The sequence below is a fragment of the Salvelinus sp. IW2-2015 genome, linkage group LG27, assembly GCF_002910315.2.
Source record: "Salvelinus sp. IW2-2015 linkage group LG27, ASM291031v2, whole genome shotgun sequence".
Lineage (NCBI taxonomy): Eukaryota > Metazoa > Chordata > Actinopteri > Salmoniformes > Salmonidae > Salvelinus > Salvelinus sp. IW2-2015.
In genome coordinates, this window is record NC_036867.1 from 29,911,746 (window position 1) to 29,923,281 (window position 11,536).

At 43.4% G+C, this 11,536-nt stretch overlaps 1 protein-coding gene across 2 annotated transcripts in view; it reads left to right on the forward strand.

The window, feature by feature from the left end:
• Positions 1-8,360: 8,360 nt before the first annotated feature.
• Positions 8,361-11,536, forward strand: part of LOC111953915 (ATP-binding cassette sub-family B member 6) — a 37,954-nt gene continuing 34,778 nt past the window's right edge. The window contains exons 1-2 of one of the 2 annotated variants that reach the window (XM_023973404.1): positions 8,361-8,543; positions 9,558-10,085. In XM_023973404.1, the coding sequence (XP_023829172.1) occupies positions 9,570-10,085 (516 nt within the window). In that variant the 5' untranslated portion in view covers positions 8,361-8,543; positions 9,558-9,569. Of the gene's footprint in view, positions 8,544-9,557; positions 10,086-11,536 lie in introns of those variants that run through there. The other variant, XM_023973405.1, reaches the window with a different exon arrangement.

An 11,536-nucleotide genomic window follows, 5' to 3' on the forward strand; every position in this document is an offset into this window, starting at 1 on the left:
ACGAAGTGGGCTCTGTTTTTACTAATTTACCATATTGCTAGCTTTATATTATTAGACAACATTTTGAAGCCATACAGTAACTTGCATAACTGTTCCCTCCCTTCATCTCAGCTGTTGATTGGTTTCTAAGCAAGCTTGTCAGCCATTACAACAGGGGTTACTGCTGTGCTAGCTAGCGCTGTTTTATAGATATTCAGCTAGAGTTTTCTCTTTATAGTATTTGGCTAATGTTGGATAGACAGCATGGATTTCAGCTAATTGTTTAGTGAACGAACATTTCAATTTTCTGACTTGGAGACCTGAAAGTAGCTGTGCAGCGACGCTCCCCATCCAACCTGATGTGATATTTCAGTTTTTTTCTAAAAACCTGTTTTTGCTTTGTCATTGTGGTATTGTGTGTCGATTGGGTAAAAAATGATTTAATACATTTTAGAATAAAGCTGTAACATAACAAAATGTGGAAAAAGTCAAGGGGTCTAAATACTTTCCGCATAAACTATATGAAAAGTGCTACTGGCTGTTCTAGATATGTAAATGTGCTACTGAATCAAGAAACAGGCCCATGATGCAATCATTGTTCACATCAGCATTTTCAATCTGTGATCTTTTAACCTATCAGTGACCTTTCCACAGCTCTGCTCTCTCCTCTCTGACATGTCAGGCCCTCAGCGTTTCAGAGATTTTTTTTAAAATTGATTTTATTTTATTTAACCTTTATTTAACTAGGCAAGTCAGTTAAGAACAAATTCTTATTTACAATGACGACCTACCCTATCCAAACCCTAATCCGGACGAAGCTGAGCCAATTGTACGCAGCCCTATGGGACTCCCAATCACGGCCGGTGGGAAACAGCCTGGAATCTAACTAGGGTCTGTAGTGACACCTCTAGCACTGAGATACAGTGCCCGGGTAGATATTGTGCTCAACATCACAGGGTCCCCAGTATTGCAATATCAAGGCACAAGAAAACAGAGCAAAAACAGATATACAGTCAAATCCAAAGCTATTGACACCCTTGATAAAGACTATAAAAATACTGAGCAATACTAAATGCTCAAAAGTGTATTATATTATTTTAGTCTAACAATTGCTTTGAGAAAGATTTTTTTTTAACAAGTTTTTAAAAATTCTCAAAAAGATACGTGTCAAAATAATGAGACTGAGCTTTTATCTGAAATGTTTTATGAGATTGGAGAACACATTGGGAGGGATCTTAGACCATTTTTCCATACAGAATCTTTCCAGATCCTTGATATCATTCGTCTGCGCTTATGGAATGCCCTCTTCAATTCAAACCACAGGTTTTCACTATGGTTCAAGTCGGGAGACTGCGATGGCCATTGCACTATTTAGATTTTATGGTCAATGAACCATTTCTTTGTGGATTTTGATGTGTGCTTGGATCCACTTGCAGCCAAGTTTCAGCCTCCTAGCAGAGGCAACCAGGTATTGGCTAAAATGTCCAGGTACTTAGTAAAGTTCCTGACCCATGCCAAATCTGGAAAGATTATGTATGGAGGAATGGTCTAAGATCCCTCCCAGTGTGTTCTACAATCTCATTAAACATTTTCGATAAAGGCTTGGTGTCATTATCCACACAAGSGGAGGCTGCTGGAGTTTTGAAAACATATTTTTTTCAGCAGAAAATGATTACTTTTTAAACAAAATCTCTTTGTGTAAGACTAAAATAATATATACTGTACAAAAATATAAACGCAACATGTGAAGTCTTGGGCAAAGGTTTTAAAAAAGTGGAAACTTTCAATTGACAGGGACAGGCCCATAATGCAACCATGGTTTACAAAGCCACAGCTGGCTCTGGTTTTCAATCTGTGATGTTTTGACCCAACAGTAACCTTTAACACTGCACTCTGCTCACTCTTCTCTGACATGTCAGGCCCTCAGCGTTTCAGAGAAAGATATGAGTGGATATTGGGCTCAACATCATGGGGTCACCAGTATTGCAACATCGAGGCATAAGATAACTGAGCAATAGCAGATAAATAGCTAGTGGTTTGTCACAACACATCAGCAGAGACAGAGTGTGTACAATGGCCTCTGTCACAAAGCTGTACATTCTACTTTCTGTATTGATGGGAACCATCTATACTGTCTATGATATTAAAGCAGAAGGAGAAAATTACGATTTTACAACAATGTGGGAAAGGACTACTGTTTGAGCTTTAAATCCGAAGCTGAATAGAGCCTGTTTTTGGGGAACTCTTCTAACACTTCACCTGAAAATTCCACACTGAATGCCAAATTAAGGGATCGACTGAAACTGATTCATAACATTTCACCTGTCCTGATCCAGAACATCGCTGTCAGACACTGGACTATATAGAGCGGAGTGCTGGACAGCTGGCAAGGTGAATCTCCAGAAAAGCATCAACCTCAGTGTCTGCACTACTGAAGCTGTATAATCAGTTTATACGTATGTATGCTCCTTTGGGAGGGAAATTGGACCTGCAGTGTGGGTATTCTTGGGGGGAGAGTAACAGTACAGTCAGATGGAAATTTTGGGACATGAACGAACCCGCAAAGCCATTCATGGAGGAAGTAAGGGGCCGGGTGCTGTTGGCTGACAACGGACCCTCTCTCCATATGACCAACTTCACATTTAATGCCTGGTAGTGGAGAGACAGTGTTGTGTTTACAGTCAGACCATCTTAGCGATCTATAAGACAGTGTACTTTATAATCAGCATTTTGTGGGAGTGAATGCTTTGCTTCCCTGTTTCAACTCTGACCCTAATGGGACAAAGACAAGGTGGAGGAGAATCCTAAGTCATCAAGGGAAGCAGATTAAATGTTGTGGATGGAAGATTGTAAGGAAATTACTCCCTAGTCATCCCATCACGGATGCTCAACCACTCAGGGTTTTATGAGTGCCAGAAGAAGCCTCCATCAAGAGTCAACTCATATTGTCTAATGGTGTGCCCAAAGTCTGAGCCCCTCAAAGAGTTCTTCTCAGAGGGAGGAGAGGTTTCCCCCACATGCAGCTCTGATTTTCCAGAGTATGACAGGATGGTGTGGTACAGAAATTGTACAAAGGTGTGCAATGTTATTCTGGACACAAGATGTAGAGTATGGATAAGTATAAACAATTCTCTGATGATTTGGAGGGCAGAATGAATGTATTTCTCCCTAACGTCTCTCTGGACCGGTCTAACAGTGGGAAATACTGGTGTGCTCTCATCTCTGACCAAAATAACATGGTCTGTTTATCAATAACTACAACCCACTTGATTGAAGGGGAGAGAGACCCGTTTGGTATCGACTCCACGTTCTATGCTGTGGACTTTTCACTACTGGTCTGTGCTCTGCTGGGGATGGTCTTTCTCATGATCAATGTGAACCTGGAGACCAGGAGAAGAAACCAGGCTTCCATGAAGACCAGGAGAAGTTACCAGGCTTCCCCTGAAGATCATGAAGTCTGCAGCCAAGACGCTGGGCAGCAGAACAGCAGAGTGGAAGAGGGGAGYGAGAGAAGAGAGTGAATTAAGGGGAGAGAGAGAATAGTGAACAGAAAAGAAAGTGAAGAATAAAGAGGACTTTTTCACTTGCTCAATTGATCCAGACAGGTTTAAAGTGCTCATTCGGGTTGTTTTCTTACTTTCAGTAGCTTCTGGCTAATCTTTTTGTGCATGTAACAAAGCTAATGTAATTGTGTAGGGCAGCTATATCTTAGTGCAAAACAAAATACATCTAAAGTCATTTTAAGTATGTCCAAAGGAACCTGTACAGTGACTTTGTCTTTTGAGTTTGCACATACAGTGGGGAGAAGAAGTATTTGATACACTGCCGATTTTGCAGGTTTTCCTACTTACAAAGCATGTAGAGGTCTGTAATTTTTATCATAGGTACACTTCAACTGTGAGAGATGGAATCTAAAACAAAAATCCAGAAAATCACATTGTATGATTTTTAAGTAATTAATTTGCATTTTATTGCATGACATAAGTATTTGATACATCAGAAAAGCAGAACTTAATATTTGGTACAGAACCCTTGTTTGCAATTACAGAGATCATACGTTCCTGTAGTTCTTGACCAGGTTTGCACACACTGCAGCAGTGATTTTGGCCCACTCCTCCATAAGACACTCCTCCCACTCCTCCATCCTTCAGGTTTGGGGGCTGTCGCTTGAAAATGCGAACTTTCAGCTCCCTCCAAAGATTTTCTATTGGGTTCAGGTCTGGAGACTGGCTAGGCCACTCCAGGACCTTGAGATGCTTCTTACGGAGCCACTCCTTAGTTGCCCTGGCTGTGTGTGTTCGGGTCGTTGTCATGCTGGAAGACCCAGCCACGACCCATCTTCAATGCTCTTACTGAGGGAAGGAGTTGTTGGCCAAGATCTCACGATACATGGCCCCATCCATCCTCCCCTCAATACGGTGCAGTCGTCCTGTCCCCTTTCAGAAAAGCATCCCCAAAGAATGATGTTTCCACCTCCATGCTTCACAGTTGGGACGGTGTTTCTTGGGGTTGTACTCATCCTTCTTCTTCCTCCTCAAACACGGCGAGTGGAGTTTAGACCAAAAAGCTCTATTTTTGTCTCATCAAGACCACATGACCTTCTCCCATTCCTCCTCTGGATCATCCAGATGGTCATTGGCAAACTTCAGACGGGCCTGGACATGCGCTGGCTTGAGCAGGGGCACTTTGCGTGCGCTGCAGGATTTTTAATCCATGACGGCGTAGTGTGTTACTAATGGTTTTCTTTGAGACTGTGGTCCCAGCTCTCTTCAGGTCATTGACCAGGTCCTGCCGTGTAGTTCTGGGCTGATCCCTCACCTTCCTCATGATCATCGGATGCCCCACGAGGTGAGATCTTGCCATGGAGCCCCAGACCGAGGGTGATTGACCGTCATCTTGAACTTCTCCATTTCTAATAATTGGCGCAACAGTTGTTGCCTTCTCACAAGCTGCTTGCCTATTGTCCCTGTAGCCCATCCCACTTGTGCAGGTCTACAATTTTATCCCTGATGTCCTTACACGCTCTCTGGTCTTGGCCATTGTGGAGAGGTTGGTAGTCTGTTTGATTGAGTGTGTGACAGGTGTCTTCTATACAGGTAAGAGTTCAAACAGGTGCAGTTAATACAGGTAATGAGTGGAAGAACAGAGGGCTTCTTAAAGAAAACTACAGGTCTGTGAAGAGCGGAATTCTTACTGGTTTGGTACGGTGATCAAATACTTATGTCATGCAATAAAATGCAAATGAATTACTTACAAATCATACAATGTGATTTTTGGATTTTTGTTTTAGATTCCGTATCCTCACAGTTGAAGTGTACCTATGATAAAAAATTAAGACCTTACATCTTTGGTAAGTAGGAAAACCTACAAAATCGGCAGTGTATCAAATACTTGTTCTCCCCACTGTATAGCAATGATGTCGCTCTTGCTGCTGGTGATTCTCTGATCCACCTCTACGCAGACGACACCATTCTGTATACATCTGGCCCTTCTTCGGACACCATGTCAACAAACCTCCAAACGAGTTTCAATGCCATACAACACTCCTTCCGTGGCCTCCAACTGCTTTTAAATGCTAGTAAAACTCAATGCATGCTCTTCAACCGATTGCTGCCCGCACCCTCCAGCCCGACTAGCATCACTACTCTGGACAGTTCTGACTTAGAATATGTGGACAACTACAAATACCTAGGTGTCTAGTTAGACTGTAAACTCTCCTTCCAGACTCACATTAAGCATCTCCAATCCAAAATGAAATCTAGAATTGGCTTCCTATTTCRTAACAAAGCCTCTTTCACTCATGCTGCCAAACATATCCTCGTAAAACTGACTATCCTACCGATCCTTGACTTTGGAAATGTCATTTACAAAATAGCCCCCAACACTACTCAGCAAACTAGATGTAGTCTATCACAGTGCCATCCGTTTTGTCACCAAAGCCCCATATACTACCCACCACTGCGACCTGTATGCTCTCGTTGGCTGGCCCTCACTACATATCCGTTGTCAAACCCACTGGCTCCAGGTCATCTATAAGTCTTTGCTAGGTTAAGCACCGCCTTATTTCAGCTCACTGGTCACCATAGCAACACCCACCCGTAGCACGTGCTCCAGCAGGTATATTGCACTGGTCATYCCCAATGCCAACACTTCCTTTGGCCGCCTTTCCTTACAGTTCTCTGCTGCCAATGACTGGAACAAATTGTAAAAAATCTCTGAAGCTGGAGTCTTATACCTCCCTCTCTAACTTTAGGCATAAACTGTCAGAGCAGCTTACCGATCACTGTACCTGTGCACAGCCAATGTGTAAATAGCACACCCAACTACCTCATCCCCATATTGTTATTTGTTTTGCTCTTTTGCACCCCAGTATCTCTACTTGCACATCMTCATCTGCACATCACATCACTCCAGTGTTAATGATAAATTGTAATTATTTCGCCACTATGGCCTATTTATTGCCTTTACCTCCCTAATCTTACTACATTTGCACACACTGTATATAGATTGTTCTATTGTGTTATTGACTGTACTTTTGTTTATCCCTTGTGTAACTCTGTGTTGTTTTTATCRCACTGCTTTGCTTTATCTTGTAAATGAGAACTTGTTCTCAACTGGCCTACCTGGTTAAATAAAGGTTAAATAAAAAATTMAATAAATACCTCCCCGGCAGATCTACAAATCKCTATTGCACTCCACACTGCCCTCTCCCACCTGGACAAAAGGAACACCTATGTGAGACTAATGTTCATTGACTACAGCTCAGCGTTCAATACCACAGTGCCCTCCAAGCTCATCACTAAGGTAAGCACCCTGGGACTGAACACCTCCTTCTGCAACTAGATCCTGGACATCCTGACGGGCCTCCCCCAGGTGGTGAGGGTAGGCAACAACACGTCTGCCATGCTGAACCTCAACATTGGTGCCCCTCAGGGGTGCGGCTTAGTTCCTTCCTGTACGCCTTGTTTACCCACGACTGCGTGGCCAAGTACAACTCCGACACCATCATTAAGAGTGCTGATGACACTACGGTGGCAGGCCTGATCACTGATGACAATGAGACCGCTTAAAGGGAGGAGGTCAGAGACCTGGCAGTGTAGTGCCAGGACAACAACTTCTCCCTCAACATCAGCAAGACAAAGGAGCTGACCGTGGACTACARGACACAGAGGGCCGAGGATGCCCCATTCACATCGAACAGGCTGCAGTGGAGCGGGTCGAGAGCTTCAAGTTCCTCAGTGTCCACATCACTATCATGGTCCATACACACCAAATCAGTCGTGAAGAGGGCACGACAATGCCTCTTCCCTCACAGGAGGCTGAAAAGATTTGGCATGGGCCCTCAGATCCTCAAAAGATTATACAGTTGCACCATTGAGAGCATCTTGAATGGCTGCATCACCGGTTGGTATGGCAACTGCTTGGCATCCGACCGCAAGGTGCTACAGAGGGTAACGCGCACGGCCCAGGACATCACTGGGGCCGAGCTCCCTTCCATCCAGGTCCTCTATACCAGGCGGTGTCAGAGGAAGGCCCTAAAAATATGCTAATTCTCCAGACACCCAAGTCCAAGAGTGTTCTCTCTGCTACCGCACGGTAAGCAGTACCGATGCACCAAGTCTAGAACCAACAAGACCCTGAACAGCTTCTACCCCCAAGCCATAAGGCTGCTACATAGTTAGTTAAATAGTTAACCAAATAGCCACCCGGATTATCTGCATTGACMCTTTTCTGCATTGACCCCATTTACCCTATTTGTCTCATTACATATGCTGCTGCTACTGTTTATTATCCGTCCTGTTGACTAATCACTTCATTCCTAGTTATACATACAGATCTATCTCAATTAACTCGTACCCCTGCACATCAACTCTGTACTGGTACCCTGTGTATATAGCCAAGTTATCGCTACACATTGGTGATTTATTATTAGTTTTATTATTAATTTTCTATTATTTCTCTATTTTCTTTCTCTCTGCATTGTTGGGAGGGGCCGTAAGTAAACATTTCACAGTTTTTCTGCACCTGTTGTTTACAAGGCATATGACAAATACAATTTGATTTTTTATTGCATTGAAATTTCTACTCCTCATTTTGGACTTACAGGAATGAACAAATGTATTTTCTTATCCATCTTAATCTTCTGTAGCTAAGATGTTGGTATACTGACTGACTGTATACTGTCAGCCTATTCCTCTCTGTAGACTATGATGAGACCCAGCGTTCAGATGGCATTTTGATGTGAGGTATGATGTCTTTGTATATACCGTCATCTACTGGTCATATATGACATTGCGTAACATTCGTTTTGAACATGTTTGTGACCCAGGGGGCTCTAGGACCCGGTTCAGGCAGTGTTTTTTTTAGGAAAGTGTCGATTGTCGAGTCATGGATTACTTCGCTCCTGAATGCCGCAAGAAGAATAAGGACAATTTACAAGTGGATACAACAAAATTACCATTATTGTTATTTTTTACTTTTAATATCTCTTCGCGTAAAACGGGTTATTTGTTGGTAGCTGCAATTCACTAAATCTCTTTCCAGCACCAGCTTGTCTTGAGAAGGTGAGTGTTGTAATAACAGCAACAGATCTAAACTAGCTAATTTAGCTAACGTTAGCTATCTTGATAGGTCAGACTGAAAAACCCACAAATGGTAGCTAGAGAAAAATTACTACTGTAAATCTGACGCTCTGTCGTCACAGTCACATTGTTTAAATACTCCCTGTCTGTCAAAGAGCTGGACACCAAGAAAAACAGGCTAAACAATGCCACAGGGGAATATGCATCTTGATTCCTATGATGATATCTGTAGTGCTCAAGAAATGATTCCATAAGAGCAACATAACTGTTTTGTAAAACATAATCTGAAGCGTTTGTTTAAAGTTCCATATCACATGACAACAAAAACAATGGAGTAATAGGGGTTAATCGTTTTTTGGGGGGTTATGATAATAGAGTGCAGTTGTTCTTTCATTAAGATAAGTCATGTACATCCAAATTAATAATTGTATTAGTTGAAATTACAATGTGCGCAGTGACCTCTCTCTGAACTGGAGCTTGTGAGGGCTTGTTCCAACATGCCAAGCTACTCCATGGTACATGTGTCGGCACACCACTGTAACCTAATTGTAGTGTGATATTTTGAATGAATATCAGTTGATGAAATGTGATGTGTTTTGGTGTCTTAAGTGCCTTGACTGAATCAGAATTGGTCCACTGCCCACCCCAGATGACACTATGGGGTGTGGATTCGCCTGTTCATTGTGTTGACTAACTTCACTTTTGATCGTTGCTGGGGGAGTTATGAATGGAAGAAGTTAAACTAGTTGAAAGTCATCATGAATAGTAGTTTAGGATAGGATACAAATAAGGTCCGGTGCAAATTCAAAAATACTATTTTGGAAAGCTAATTTCATGCAGTCTACTGTATGATTTCCTTTGCCTGTCCTGCCTTTTTAAAATATCTTAACATACATGCGGACCAGGTTTATGATCTTGAGCCCTATGTGTAGGCTTAATGTGGTAGTAATATGTATGTTATAGTGAATACTCTCTTTCCCCTCCCTGTCTCTCCAGCTCCCAGCCACCATGGTGGTAGTGCAAAGCTACTGTGAGGCCAGCGCTTCCATTTCCGAAGCCTGGCTGGAGGGCGGCATCTCGCCCTGCTTCTACTTCACCCTGGTGCCCACGGTCCTGCTTACCCTCTCCTTCTTCTTCGGCGCCTTCCACTGCGTCTGCTACCGCCGCTACGGCACCGAGATGGAGCCCAAATTCGTGCCGCGCTCGCGCCTCTATGGCCTCCAACTGGGAGTCTCCCTGCTCCTCCTGCTGCAGTTCTTAGGGGGGCTGGTGTGGAGGGCCGCCGGTGGAGGGGAGCTCCCCGGCTATGTGGTGCTGTATGGCTGCCTGTCCATGCTGGGCTGGGCCTGGGCCGTGGCCCTGCTAAAGCTGGAGAGGAGGTGGGTGCTGGTGAGGGACCGGACAAGGGGCCACAGCACGGTGCTGCTGCTCTTCTGGGCTGTGGCATTCTCAGCAGAGAACCTGGCCTTCATCTCCTGGGCCAGCCCCTACTGGTGGTGGGGCCTGGAGAACACACAGCAGCAGGTGAGAGAGGACCAGCGGTTTTGTTGAGGGTTTAACATTATAGAATGTCCTCAATCTACAAATGACTCAGAGAGGCATGTCTGTTAAACATAATGTATTTATATCTGAACGTTGCACAACCTTTGCCTACTGGACGTGGCACTGGAGTCTGTTTAGGAGGGTGTAGCGTTACAGGACTTTCAGAAATAAATATATTGTTGTAGAACAAACATGTTTAAAATGTCAGGTTAAGGTCTTTTCATTGCCTTTCTATCTGCAACGTTACAAACATTTCACCTTTTTGAATGAACCCCACAGCTCAACCCTCAGTGAGGATAAACTGCCATCCAACTCCATAGTTTCATTGAGGTTGTTCAAATTTACATTTACATTTACATTTTAGTCATTTAGCAGATGCTCTTATCCAGAGCGACTTACAGTAGAGTGCATACATTTTATTACATTTTTTACATACTGAGACAAGGATATCCCTACCGGCCAAACCCTCCCTAACCCGGACGACACTATGCCAATTGTGCGTCGCCCCACGGACCTCCCGGTTGCGGCCGGCTGCGACAGAGCCTGGGCGCGAACCCAGCCCAGCCTGGGCACGAACCCAGAGACTCTGGTGGCGCAGCTAGCACTGCGATGCGGTGCCCTAGACCACTGTGCCACCCGGGCCTCCCGGGTGGCACAGTGCCGGGTGGCACAGTGCCGGGTGGCACTATATGTTGACATATAATGTTGCTTGATATAAGTATTAAACTTAGTTTCAACACTCCATTGCACAAGTGTAGTAGTGGGCTTTCTAAAAAATGAAGTTAGTCTGCTCATAGGGTGTGATATCCATGTAAATGGGAGACATAGGCTAGATGTAATATGGTAAGTACCTACTTAATAACCTCTAAATCCCTTATTCATCATGAGTGTTGTGATTGTATATATATTTTTTTAACAATCTATTTCAAAGCAGTTTCTCACAAGTAGACGCTAAAATAGGAACTGATTTTCCATCCATGACACAACAGTGGGAGGGGAGCCATGATCATTATTCAGCTATGAGTAACTCTAGAAGTGCTGAGTCACTGCCCCATCTTGCCCTTCCACATCCTTCTCCCTCTGGACACTCCCCCAAATAAATATACAGTTGAAGTCGGAAGTTTACATACACCTTAGCCAAATACATTTAAACTCAGTTTTTCACAATTCCTGACATTTAATCCTAGTAAAAATTCCCTGTCTTTGGTCAGTTCGGATCACCACTTTATTTTAAGAATGGGAAATGTCAGAATAATAGTAGAGAGAATGATTAATTTCAGCTTTTATTTATCTCATCATATTCCCAGTGGGTCAGAAGTTTACATACACTCAATTAGTATTTGGTAGAATCAATCGCCAGAACAGCAGCAAAGGACCTTGTGAAGATGCTGGAGGAAACAGGTACAAAAGTATCTATATCCACAGTAAAACGG